The sequence below is a fragment of the Populus alba genome, chromosome 5, assembly GCF_005239225.2.
Source record: "Populus alba chromosome 5, ASM523922v2, whole genome shotgun sequence".
Lineage (NCBI taxonomy): Eukaryota > Viridiplantae > Streptophyta > Magnoliopsida > Malpighiales > Salicaceae > Populus > Populus alba.
In genome coordinates this window covers 8,953,638-8,967,934 of record NC_133288.1, presented here as the reverse complement: position 1 = coordinate 8,967,934, position 14,297 = coordinate 8,953,638, and the positions used below count along the sequence as shown (strand labels likewise).

At 33.7% G+C, this 14,297-nt stretch overlaps 2 protein-coding genes across 2 annotated transcripts; one reads left to right on the top strand and one right to left on the bottom strand.

Moving 5' to 3' along the window:
• Positions 1-2,895: 2,895 nt before the first annotated feature.
• Positions 2,896-9,018, top strand: LOC118029889 (pre-rRNA-processing protein esf1). The gene is made up of 7 exons (XM_035033853.2): positions 2,896-3,512; positions 4,770-4,844; positions 5,320-5,546; positions 6,374-6,536; positions 6,807-6,935; positions 7,462-8,174; positions 8,384-9,018. Exons 1-7 carry the CDS (start codon positions 3,009-3,011, stop codon positions 8,730-8,732), a joined length of 2,160 nt encoding a protein of 719 aa, XP_034889744.1. The 5' UTR covers positions 2,896-3,008; the 3' UTR covers positions 8,733-9,018.
• A 301-nt stretch (positions 9,019-9,319) lies between these two features.
• On the bottom strand, positions 9,320-13,254 carry LOC118029890 (aspartyl protease family protein 1). The gene is made up of 10 exons (XM_035033854.2): positions 12,713-13,254; positions 12,208-12,343; positions 11,576-11,814; positions 10,941-11,168; positions 10,712-10,847; positions 10,560-10,630; positions 10,374-10,473; positions 10,240-10,300; positions 9,836-9,907; positions 9,320-9,728 (listed from the first exon to the last, which is right to left on the bottom strand). The coding sequence occupies exons 1-10, from the start codon at positions 13,057-13,059 to the stop codon at positions 9,535-9,537; spliced, it is 1,584 nt and encodes a 527-aa protein (XP_034889745.1). The 5' UTR covers positions 13,060-13,254; the 3' UTR covers positions 9,320-9,534.
• Between the last annotated feature and the right edge of the window lie 1,043 nt (positions 13,255-14,297).

Here is a 14,297-nt window from a genome sequence, read left to right as displayed (position 1 = left end):
AGACTAAATTTAAGGCCAATTTAAAATAAATTATTAAGAAAAGATAAAATTAAAAAATAAAGACCTAAAGTGAAAAAATTAAAAATAAAATAGATGGTAATTTCAAAGTTTGTGTAAGAAAATTCACTTTTGTCCATCTACTTTTTTAATGATATATTTTAAATCTTTCTGAAACTCAATTTTGATACAAAATTTTATTTTATTTATTTTCTTAGTCACTAGTTAGAAAAATAACGAAAAAAAAAATGATTGAATATCAATAATACAAAGAGAAAGTTCATGTTGGCACCAATTATAGCCATGAAAAAAATTGATCTTAGTATCTTTAAGTTCCATTACCTGAGTGAAATTTAGCTTGGAGTTATTTCACATTGAAATTGCTTAAAAAATAGACTTGACATTGAAAATTTTTTAGGTTTCAAGTTAGTTTTTTTATTTATTTTGGGATCAATATTTTCATTGTTTTAAGACATTAGGGGGTTTATGTGGATTTCTAGGTTGTTTTGTAGGTGTTTATAGGTCAAAGGAGGGTAAAAAATGAATGTTTATAATTGAAAAACCCTAGCTCTAGTTTCTTAGTGATCGTCGCTGAAAACTGAAAAATCCACATATAAAAATAATTGGTTGGGCGGACAACGTGTATGTGAATTTATTTTTTACTTCAATTAAATGAAATCAAAATAATTTTTTTTAAAAAAAATTATATATCAATATTTTTTAGTTATGGCAGGATAAATACTTTTTTTTGCTTAACATTTTTTTTAAAGTATTATTTTTCTATAAAATTATCTCAATCTCATAACAACGTTGTGGATTTGATGTTGGAAGGTGCATTTTGTCAAATAAAATTGAAGGCATGAGATCAAATAACTAATATACTAAAAAGCATGAGAGATTCATTGTAACCCCCCTCATATTTTCCTATTCACTACTATAATGTGATGACTATTTTGTCCTTCCCATACAAAATAAATGCCTTTGGATTATAGGTATTTTGGTATTTTTATAGGGTTCATAAGTCATTACTAATTTGTTTGGGAGTATTTTTGCTCATTCAATGTTTTTATAAATAGTGAAATAACCAAAAGACCCTTAAGGTAAAAAAATAATAATAAGTTAAGTGGTGTCAAGTAGGGGTATTTATGTATTTCTCTTTTTTTTATACATAATAGAGTTACATGTGTGCCCTTGGATGCAAGACATTGGATTCATTATTGCTAGGGGTATTTTAGTCTTTCAACCTTAGTTTTTTTTTTTTGGTTAATTGTAAGTTTGGTTGAGGGTAGTTATGTAATTTATCATTAAAATAATAATTCCTTATTTAAAAAACTACTAGCGCGTGCAGCACGCACAAACGCAGTGGAATCGTTGCACGTTTTGGGCGCCGTGTGCAATAGTTTTTGTTTGTAAAAAATGATCTTCCACCATCTAAGATTATTTCTTGATGTTTCGTCTTCCATTATAGGTGGTGCTTATGCTTGAAATCTAATTGGTGTATCATCGACATATCTTTTATTTCTTCCTTTATTTCTCTCTCATACCCCTATAAATACACTATGGTCCTCATTTTGTTTTTGTTATTTCAAATTTATATCATGGTTCTTAATTATCTCTTTTGTTAAAGTTTTGTTTATTTATAATTTAATCCATGGTTCTTAATTTGTATATATAAGATATTTTGATCTGGTTCTTTTACTTTTAATTTCTTAATTTTTCTCATTTGCTTTTTTATCAAAGTTTTTATGGCTTGCAATATGATATTTTAAATCAAGTTTATGATTCTTGTTTTTCAATGATAATAGTGATTTCAATTTGGTCTTTTTTATTTTTATTTCTTATTATTTTCCTTGATTTTTTTTTTGTCAAAGTTTTTATAGTTTTTAATTCTATCTTTTAAATTAAGTTCATGATTTTTATTTTTTTTAACAACAACAACAAAAATAATAATGATAATGATAATGATAATAATAATAATCATGGTAATATTAATAATAATGATGATGCTAATAAAAATAATAATAATAATTGTAATGTTAGTTATAATAGTAGTAGTAGTAGTAGTACAAGTAGAATTAATAATTATGGTGATGATATTATTATTATTATTATTGACAACAACAACAACAACATTAATTAAATAAATAATGATAATGATAATAATATTATTATTAATGATAATTGTAACAATAATAATAATAAAATGATGATAATAATAACAATAGTTGTTGTAGTGTTGTGGTGGTAAGAATACTGCTCCTACTACTATTACTATAATAATAATAATATGGGAGAGAAGGAGATGGAGAAGAATAGTGATGATAATAAAAATACTAATAGTAATTGTTGTGATGACAGTGATAATGATAATATTAATAAGAACAACAATAATAATAGTGATGGTGATTACGGTGTTGGTTGTTAAATTAATAATAATTTTAATATGAATGCTGCTATTATTACTAATAATGATAATATTAACAATAATTATGGAGGTGGTAACAACAATAACAATAATAATAGTGGTTATGATAATAATAATAGTGATGATATTACTTATTAATAATAATAATAATCCTCACCTTTTGAATTGTTATTTTTAATTTGTTTTTTGTATGATTAGATTTTTTTAAAATTTTATCTTTTAATATTTATGTTTTTGGAATTGAATTTTATAATTTTTTTTAAAAAATTATATGCTTTAAATTAAAAAATTCAATCACGAATCTAAAAGAATTAATATATATTTATTGTAAAATTATAATTATAATTTTATTTTTATTTTTAATCGAGTTATTCAGATATCCCACCAAGGTTATTTAATCAAAGTCTAGGCAACCCCATAAGCCCACAAGCATTGTATAGTAGCCCAAACACAACACTGGGCTCTAAAGAAAACCCGTCTGGTTAGGGTTTTAGAGAAACAAAAACCTACAATTCCTGTTAGCTGTTTTTCAATCCATCGCTAGCTTGCTCGCTCGCACGCACTCCTCTGTCGTGAAACTTGTACCATGGGTTCGAAAAAAAAGAGCAAGAGCAAAAACGAGATGATCGATGATCCACGGTTTGCATCCGTACACACAGACCCGAGGTTTCAGAGAGTACCGAAGAGAGAGTCGAAAGTGACAATTGACTCTCGGTTCAATCGTATGTTCACTGATAAAAATTTTGGTACATCGTCTGCTCCGGTAGATAAACGGGGCAGACCTAAGAGGCAAAAAACTGATAGCAGTCTTCGTCATTACTACCGAATCGAAGAAGAAGATACGAAAGATGCAAAGAAGAAGAGAAAAGATGAGGTTTTGAGCAGCGAAGAAGAAGAAGAAGATTCGAAGAAGAGGAAAAGAAAAGAAGAGGTTTTGAGTAGTGAAGAGGAGGAAGAGAGTGGGAGTGGGAGTGAGGAATTAGAGGATTTGGAGACGGAGAGTGATGATGATGCGGGTGGAAGTGAAGAGGAGGAGACGAGTAGTAGTAGCAGTAGTGACGAGGAGGAGGAGGATATGGAGAATGCGGAGGTATGATTTCTTCTTCTTTTTGCTGAGGCTGGTTTTTATTTTTTGTTTTGTTGGGGTTAATTGTTATTATTGTTTTGGTTTTTGAGAGAACTGAGGGATAATTAGAATGAAAATTGAGTTTAAGGAGTTTGAATATTTAACTATAGTAGGTTTCTAGACAATGATGCTGTTTAGTAGTTGAGAAAATGGAGGGAAATAGAATGGGAATATGTGTTAAAGGGTTTCTTTTGTTGGTACTCCTTTTTGTGCTGATATTTGCTTGTTTTTAAATTAATAGTGAACTCATAACCATTAGCATTGTTCTTTTGTTAAGAGAATAGAGGGAAGTTGTGGTAAAGGCTTATTTGTTATTACTCTCTTTTTTATGTTAATCTTTTTAGGTGTTTGTTAATTGGTAGCAACCTCCCAACCAGTGGTATTGCTTAGTTGTTAATAGGATGGAGGAAAGTAGAATCGAACATTGTATGAAAAGGTCAATTTTTTTACGCTTTTTAGTACTGATGTTTCCTGGTTTTTTAGTCAATGAAGAACTTTAAAGTATGATATGTGTGGTGGCTGTAAGAATGAATTAGGAAGTCTGGAGTAGAAATTGTCTCAACGGTTTAATTTTTGTACTTTTGATCCCAAATTGTTAATTAGTAGTAGTTTTTTTAATGTACAGAATTGCATGTGATGTTATCTTTTTTTTAAATTTTTTGACGTTAATTGTCACTGTTATTGTTGGGCTGTTGAGTAATGGAGGGAAATCAAGGTTGTGTTTACTTTTAGAAAATAGTTTTTTGGTTTATTCTAAAGAGAACATGTTCATTAAATACAAAATTTTCAAAATAGAGAATTAGGGTCATGTTTGGCTTAAATTGAAAATATTTAAAGGAATGACCGTAAAACATTAGGTGAACCAAACAATACCTGTATTTTTATATTAAAGAATTTAGAAAACAACCACTTTGGTGTTTTCCAATTTTCTGGAAAAGTGGAGAATTAGAAAATCTTGTTTTCAAGAAAACAATTTTCATTCTTAATTTGTAAACAAGTTTTCTTTAATTTTCTATTCTAAGTTTTTCTGGAAATCTACAGATTTTCCACAGGTAAACACAATCCAAATGATTCTAGGTTCTGTTTATCCTAACGCTTTTTGATACCTAATGAAGTATCAAAGATACAGAGGAGTAAATGTGCCCAATTATTGCTTTAATTTCCTGTTATACAATGAACTTAATGGCTGTTTTTTATGTAATGGATTGCTGGATGCAACAGGTGGAAAATGTACCAGTAATCGAAGAAGGAACGCGGAGGCTTGCTGTTGTTAATATGGACTGGAGGCATGTCAGGGTAATGCTATCAAATTTCTAGAATTTAATGCATCTGGAAGTTTACTACAACATGAAAGTGTGCATGTGGACACCATCATTCATTCCCCCCCCCCTTCTGTTTGTCAGGAACTAAATTGAGTATTCAAGAAAATTTGTTCATCCTTGAATTATCACGAGCTAGGATAATTTCTCAATAGGGTATTCACTTTTCATATCTCTTGTTCTTTCTTGAGCTGTAATAAATATCCTGCTCATGGCAGCTGGCCGTCCCCATCTTTCTTTTTCAATTATGCTAGAGTATTTTTAAAAGGCAAAAATGAAATTGTGACTGAGGGCTTGCAAGAATATGTATGTTATTAGTAATGAGGGCCTTGTCTTATTGTAATGAGCTCTATGCATAAGTTTCGGTTTATATCCTTCCATGGTTTACTTTGTTGTCGTCTAGGTATTTGGATGGTATACCCTTGAACTGACTTTTTTCTTTGAAAATCTAGGCGGTTGACTTATTCGTTGTATTACGCTCATTTCTTCCAAAAGGAGGACAAATTTTGTCTGTCAGTGTCTACCCATCTGAATTTGGACTTCAGCGTATGAAAGAGGAAGAAGTCCGTGGCCCTGTTGGCTTATTCGATGATGAAAATGAGAAAAGCGATGAAGATGATGACGACAATGATGAGATTGACTATGACAAGCTGCGTGCTTATGAGAAAAGTAGGCTAAGGTAATCGTGTCTTTTTCTACACATTTCTTCCTGCTAAAAGTTTTCAAGAACATCATTGAGCCTAATCCTTCTCCAACCCGGGTGTTTTAAAGGAAGACAGCTAAGCATAAGAATAACCACTTAATCATTGGCTTGTACATTTTATTCCACAAGTGACCTATGTTTAACCGTTCAGATAAGGTGGACAGAAATTTCTACTGAAGCATGTTGCTTACAAGGCAAATTTAATCAGGTCTACTGAAGGAAAAGACCCTGGACCTTCCTTTCTGCCAAGTTTGTTATGTTTTTTATTAGAATGAAGCACATTATGCTTCTTTGGCTGCCACTCTTGCTATAGCAGAACTTTTTTACTGCTTAGGCAGTTTTATATGTCCTGCCAGTCATGTATTCTATTGGGAATGATATTGTGAACATTGTATTTCTCTTAAACATCATTTTTTATGGGTGGCTTTGATTTTATTGGAGGTTTGACAAAGGTGAGACTTGAATCTGAGACCTAACCCATCTTGCTTATGTAAGAGCACCACCAAGCTGCAAGTTAATTGGTCTTTAATGTCATTTGTAGGGATCTTGTGTGCTAATGGTGACTTTTCAGTATATCATTTTAGTAATTGTTTCTCTTTTGAAATATAAATTGGACTGATCTGTACTTTCCCAATATATATGCAAAGATGTCTTTGGCTAATCTGTACTTACCCAATCTAGATGCAAAATTGTGGTTGCTGCCTCCATTAACACGTAGTGCACAGACTGTTCAGTACATTCGACTGCTACCCGTGTTTTTCCTTCTTTCATTATGGATTTATTGTGTGCGCCATTCTCCTCAGGTACTACTATGCTGTGGTGGAATGTGATTCAGTTGCAACAGCGGATTATCTTTACAAATCTTGTGATGGAGTTGAGTTTGAAAGATCTTCCAATGTGCTTGATCTCAGATTTATTCCTGACTCTATGGATTTTAAACACCCACCTCGTGATGTTGCCACAGAGGTATATGTGTTTCGATTCTCTTTTGATGATGGTTTTATGTATTCATGATAATTGCAAGTACATTGACAGAGTCTTACATGGCCAAATATGCATCCAAGGCCAGGAAATTTGTTTCTAGAGGGACCATTCCATGCACAAATTAAAAGTACATTTTGCAGAAGCAAAAATAGTTTTTTTTTCTCCTGCATTTGAAATTTGTATTCTAAATAATTTAGCAATAAAAAAGGAGGCTGAAGCTACTGGTGCTTATGATCTTCACTTTTTGCGCAGGCGCCTTTGGGCTATGAGGGGTTGGATTTCCATACTAAAGCACTGCAGCACAGTAACATTCCTGTTTCTTGGGATGAAGATGAACCACAGCGTGTGAAGACCTTGAAACAAAAATTTAATGCTGACCAGGTGGGTAGCTTGATCCGAGTCTACCTCTTCACTTGTGTTGGATACTCCCTATGAATTTTTATAATCATATATTCGACTGGAATGAGTGATAGAAAGTGTATTCTTTTGCTGCCTGACTTGAGATGCTACTTGATTTTTATTTTCTTTAATGAATATACTCGATTAAAATTAAAAATTGTAAGGAAAAATGTAAAGGAATGCCAATTTCCTGCCTGTACTCTGGATCTACTGCTTTGCAAATATATATTCCTTATATTTTACCATTTTCTGAAAGTCATGTGGTTCTTGGTTTATGTTCAACCATCTTCTGAAATCATATATTTGCATTTATAACTCAGCATTGATGAAAGCCCTTGTCATAAGATATGTGAAAGAAGCAACAATTAGTAAATTAAAGACAAATTTGCATGCCAGAAACAGTGGGAATCAATATAATGCTCTGTTCAACTTGATAGAAAAGCTTTTGAGTTGTTAAATGGTATGTTCTTTTTGCTTCTATAGTGACACAGTGTCTGTTTTCATATAGCTAGCTGAATTGGAGTTGAAGGAGTTTCTAGCTTCTGATGAGAGTGAAACTGACAATGATGAAGCTGATAATGACATGGAAGATGAATCAGATAAAAAGAATAAGAAGCGAGACAAGTACCGTGCTTTAATCCAGTCTGGTGATGGTTCAGATGAAGACCAAGAGGAGGGTCAGGATATGGAGGTTACTTTCAATACTGGCTTAGAGGATTTAAGCAAGCGTATCCTAGAAAAGAAGGATAAAAAATCAGAAACTGTTTGGGAGGCATATCTCAGGAAAAGGCATGAGAAAAAGAAGGCTCGAAAAAATCATTCCAAGTATTCTTCAGAAGAGGACAGTAGTGATACTGATGAAGAAGGAATGGAAGGGATAGAACAACCGGATGATTTCTTTATTGAAGAGCCATCAGTCAAAAAAGTTAACAACAAGGACTACCAAGGTAAGAAAAACAAAGAAGAACAGCAACTTCAGGATACAGATAGGGAGGCAGAGGCAAGCAAAGCGGAGCTCGAGTTACTACTTGCTGATGATAAGGGGGGCAAAAAAGGTCTGAAGGGATATAATTTAAAACCTAAAAAGGCAAAAGGGAAAAAGGGAAAAGAAGTTCCTGATGAGGACAAAATACCCACTTCTAATTTGGATGACCCTCGGTTTTCTGCTCTTTTCACTTCACCTCTCTTTGCATTGGATCCCACAGATCCACAGTTCAAAAGGTACTTCCTCTGTACTAGTTGAATTCTTCAAGCTACTGGACATGGTATCGTGATGTGTGTTGATGATCAAACTGCTTGCTTGTGCCCAAGTATGCTAATGATTATTCCAATGTTATTGATTGCAAACTGGTTGTCCTCCGCTACTGATTTGGAAGGTTTTAATAGCCTGCCTCTTGTACTGTAACTAAAATCTGTTTTTGGTGTTGCAGGAGTGCAGTCTATGCAAGGCAGCTGGCACTGAAACCACAGAAGAGTGGTGAGCAGCTATTGGTGGAAGGAGAGAATGAGAAACAGGCTGAAAAAGCTCAGTTGCTATCTGATGATCCTGCAATGGACAGAAATGAGTATATGATATCCGATGGTTTGCCAGAAAGGAAAGAGAAGCATGAGTTATCTACGTTGGTAAGATCCATCAAGATGAAGTCCAAGCAAGTTCAGTCGTCCTCCAACACCAAGGATAAAAAATTGCAACCTAAAGGGTTGAAAGAAACGGAGAAGCATGAGCTCTCAACCTTGGTTCAATCATCAAAGAAGGCGGCCAAAGTTTTGAAAAAATGAACTGTAGATAATTTGAGATTATTCTTCTTTTCTGCTCGCATTGTTGTGCAAAAGCAGATGGGGAAGTGAAAGGCAATTCATGCAAGGCTCTTGCTCCCCATTTTTTTGGTTGGTAGAGTTTCCTTAGCATGCCTGTGGAAGCGTGTTTAGGATCGTATTTAATGTTTGGAGCTTGTAAGATCTTTTCAGGATAGAGGACTAATAGATCGTTTGGGAATTGCTTCAATATATTTTTATTTTTGTTAAAAATAATTTTTAAAAAATAAAAAAATATTATTTTAATGAATTTCAATTTATCATCACAATTCAAAAAGACATTAACTATCCTTAGATTGCATTTCAAAGAGAGCTGACAGGTTGTTCGTAGAGTGCAAGAAAATTGAATAAAAGAACGAAAAGAGGTTGTTTTCCTAATATGCTTATTTATGGGTTTGCTAATGGCCGGCCTTTTGACCTTTCTGGCCTCCTTTGGGTTAGCTGCTATGAGTATTTTTCTTCTCACTACAAGTCGATTGGAAGGACGAATGCTAACTCCCAGAAAGAGAAAAAGGCATTGGACATGAACGATACAGAAGTGCACTGTGAGCTATAACGTGAATGTAATCTTGTAACTGTATCATATCAATTGTCTGTTTATAATCAAAATATATTTACAACCCCAGCAGCATCGAGTCATGTTACTATGATCAAAGACTAAGAATAAAAAATAATAGGAAGCAAAAAATGCTTCCATTTTGGTGTATACAATAACTGGAAAACGAATGCCTGAAGTTGTGAACACTAAGAAAAATAAAAAAAAAAATCAAACAATAGCAAACAATAGAGCTAGGGTCATCATTAATGTGAAATTAAACGGTTTGGACCGCGGTGAATGACTCCCACCAGGAGGTGGTGCTGGTGTTTGAGTTGATGTGGCTTCTGGGTTAACTGCAGTAGCAGGAGGCACTGCAGTATTTGGGGATACAGCCAGAGTGTTGGTATCCATGTTATCATAACCTGGGGACAAAAAGAAATCTCATTAGGTAGAACAACTAGTATCTAAAGGAAGAGGAAAAATGGTGTTTGATTTTAGAGATCCAATCCAAAACGGGAAAAATACTCACAGTTAGATGGCTTCCAACCCAAAATCATCCTCTCCCGATCGAAAACTATGCGATGACCGGTCAAGAAATTTTCTGCAAGGAAATAAGTTTTGATAATGTAAGGAGCAGTTACTCACTGCACACATTAAGAAATTGATGCCAAGTTTAGACTTGCTAATTCAAAGTTTTGTTTATTGTTTCCAAGTCTATCTTAAAAAATAGTGTTAATCTTAAGAAACAAAAACTAACTAACTTTCACACTTTGCAAAACTTATTTGTCTAGCATGAGATTGAAGAAATTATGGTTCACCAGAAACATCCCCCAACACAAAAAATCCATAAATTAATAAATTAAAAAAGGGTACAAAATGTAATGAAGAATAAATTCCAAAAACAAGGAAAACTATAGACAGCAAAAGACTCACGTCCAATGATGTTCACATCTCCACTCTTGATCATACCGAGACAATATACATTTGAACCATCCTGCAGTTTGCAAGAATAAAATTGTTTTCCAAGAAACAGGAATAAGATATCAGACAAATGGAGGCATGCTTACCGCAAGTTGAACTACTACTATGGGGTCTGTTACGTTAAAGGAGGCTCCACCGCTCATTACTAGAGTCACTGCGGGAATTGTCAGCTCAGTTTGATTAGCACTGCATTTAAATTGGAAGTCAGTGCCTGCAGGATTACAGAACACAAAGCACACGAAAACGGGATAATTTGTGTGGATATAAATGACCTTATATCATAACAATAATCAAAAGGGACTTCAGTAGATGAGTGACGTGTTTCGTTTACCATGTTATTGAACTGCAAAAATAGCACAAGTAATAAGCACACAAAAGGTAGGAAGTCAAGCAAATATCAAGACTCACTACTAAAACTACTTACACTCTCCGCTATAAGTGTATAAGCTGGATCGTTCAGGTATGTAAATGAGGTACCGGAATCGAAAATTGCACTATAAACAAGATCTTTAGCCTGTCCACCAATACTTGTTTGAGTGATGCTGATGTTGTAAAGCGAACTGGTAACAAGTTTTCAAAAAAATAAGCACAACAGGCATGGAGGGCAGATTAAAAAGAAAAAGTCGGCACACAAAGATTCAAGAAGTGAGTACCTGCGTGTTTGCCCTTGAATGAAAGGCGTTTCTCCTTGACCTGTGCTTCCTTTGTCACCAAAACTGATTCTACCAATCCCATCAGGGCTAAAACACATGGAAAATGAACCAGAAGTATATCCATTATGTGCTAAAGTACTAGGCACAGATATATTAGACATGCCAAGCCCAAATAAGCCATTGGGAGCTCCACCAGTCAAAAAAGAACCCGTTTGAACTTGACCACAACTGCAAAATCATAGCACATTTATAAGTAAAAATTGCTGGAACAGATTTTGAAACAAAATTAAGAATGAGTAGCAAGGTTATGGAAACAAAGAGAAATGATTCCAGTCCATCAAAAAAAGAATACATGCAACAAACGCCCTCAAGTTTCTGATAGCACATGACTGACATCTGGTGTGGTTTCTCACATACAAGTGATCTTTCACATCACCAAAATCCATATGAAAGAGCTTTGGTACTTGGGGTTAACCATATCCAATCTTACTCCAGGTTCTCCAATTAAAACCAAGGGCTAACAACTCTATCATATTCACTATCAAGGTACTTGGGTATCATGCCATTTCCAAAATCCATGTGGGTGGTCTGAAATGCGTTTCCTGATTTATAACAGCCAAGTGGAAATTACCTACCCAAAAGTAATTTTTGCATCGACGGCTTTTGATTGACCATTATCGCTGATCAGGTGCAATAAATCCTGTACGAAGTACCCAGTTGACGAAGTGCCATTAGAAAGATATACAACTTGGTAAGGACAATTGCTCTGATCACTAGGGCATCGATTACGCTGTGTTTGTGAGCACAAGGTGCTGTTGCAGGGGACCTTTTTGCTTGTTGAGGATGTATTCGGACTGTAGATATTGAGCTTTACCTGTTTAGAAAAAAAAATAAGTTGGTAATTGTGGAAGTGCTAGTATCATAAACGATCAAATTAGTAGATGTAATCACCACAACAGCTGATTCAAGATTTCATTTGAATTGAAAATTTCCATTTAGTAGAGTCCAATGTCAAATGGTGATAAATAGTCACTCGTGGCTAAAAATTATCTGCAATCTACGATGCAGAACTGGATTCTCTAATCACTCAGAGCAAGCATTCATCATCAGTCAAACAGCAACACCAAAAAATTGACAGCTTAACTTCAAAGAGAATTCAAGCGTCAACAACTTAAATCATAAGCATTCTCAACAGTGCTGATGTCAAAATCAAATTACGTTCTCAATTGAACTAGAACCAACAGAAAATTCAAAACAATTGACCTACCGTTCCTGATGGTGATCCTAGGTTATGCACACAACTGGAACAATCACATGGCAACCACAAGAGGTTACTTCCAGTGTCTAGGGCCACAAGAAATGACACACTTGGTGTTCCAACCGAAACATTAGCATAATGTAAACTGAAACAATTTGAACAAACACAGTACAGATTAGCCAGAATAATAATCATCTAAATACACGCAATAACCTAAATCCCATGTTTGGTTGCCAAGAAAATTGAGCCTTGGAATTAATTTCAATAAAAAAAGAAAAATAATGAAAGCAAATACTTAGAGGTTTTTTTTTCTTTTTTCTTTTCCTAATAGGAGTTGATGCTCAAAAGGTAAACATGTAACCAAATAGGCCGTTGCTATACAAGGAAACACAACGGTTCCTTCTGTTACCTTTTCCTTTTCCCTTTCCTTTCGTTTTCTTTTCTTTCCCAGCAGCCAAACACAACAAAAACTTTGGGAAAAAAAAAAACTCAACTAAAAGTGAGAGGAACTTACAATCCCAAACTATCAATCCGAATAGTCTCGTTCCCGTAATAGAAAGTAAGTGGTGTTTTATTAGTTGTATTATCACCGCCAGAACTAGTAGCCAATCTACGGCCATGAATAACTCTATCACGTTGAGCCATAACTTGAAAATATGGAACACTATCTTTCACGGGCAACAATCCATCAGCACCAAACATCCCTTTAACCGGGTCAGATAACCGGTGATGAATATCAAAACCGAATGTTCCAAACCCAGAACAGCTTTCTATCAGCACAAACAAGAACAACAAAAACAAAAATGGAAACTTGTGGTGACGAGCATGAAAAGAATGAGCAGAACTGAAAAGGGTTGCCATGGGAAAGAGAGTTCAAAGGATTGAGAAAGAAAAGAATTGAAATTGATAGAGTTTCAAGAGAAAGAAAAGGTAAGTCGGTTGATGTAGGTGAAGTAGCAAGAAAGAGTCGTTTGAAGACAGAGAAAGAGAGTGAGGGTGAAAAGTCTTTGCTAGAGCGCGTTTTCGTGATTGAAGTTGAGAATGAATGGGATACACTTCAATTATGTACGAAATTTAACTATAAAAACTAATTATTTTTGTTTTTTTTTTAATTATTTTAATAAATTTCGTATACGAAACTCAACTTCAACCACATAAAACACACCCTTATATTGCATCGTCGTCTCTGTTTGAAGACGTGGTCGGGGTTTGTTGCCAACTAGCGTTCCACGAATGGGTAAACCGTGTAAGGCTGGACTTTGACGATGGTGGGGCCCTACATTTAAATCATAAGGCAAACCTCCGGACTATTTGGTGAGTATCAATCTTGTCCTCAATTAGTTTTTCTCTCTCTCAATTGGATCCTTATGCTGTAGTTTTGGGTTTTCTTTTTTGGAGTACAGATGCTTCAAACATCGAAAATAGTCTGTTTTTCTAGACCCAATTTCCCTGAATAAGAATTATTATAATAAAGATATCAATTGCGTGTTCTTGTGAAAAAAAAAAAAAATAACAGGACATTTTGGTCATCAAAAATAAATAAATAATAGGATAATCAGAATTCTTCAAATAATCCAAATAAATGATAAAAAAAACCAAAAAATAATCATTCTGGTTTTTTTTTTGGTGCCGAGTCTTTCCCATCAAGACACCCCGACCAAAATGAATGAGAACCTACCTTGATTTAGACATGCTGCAGAAAAAATCCCCAAAATCCAAAGTGTGAAAAGATTCTCAAATGCCTGTTTTAATTAATAGCGTCTTGATTTTTTTTAGTGTAATTGAAGTTATTTTTAAAATAATTTTTGTGTTAAAATATATTAAAATAATATATATATATTTTAAAAATATATTTTTTAAAATTAACACATCAAAATAATTTAAAACATGTAAAAAAATTATTTTTTAAAAATAAATTTTAATATTTTTAAAAATAGGACCGCATTCCAAATAAATAAATCTTCAATTTCTACACAGCTTGCGTCTGAGGCTATAAGATATTGAACAGATATCTGAAAATAATAATATAAAAAAGATTTATGTATTCGTAGGCTTCCAGTGCTTTATTTTTTTTGTCAAAAAAAGCTTTTAAAAAACTT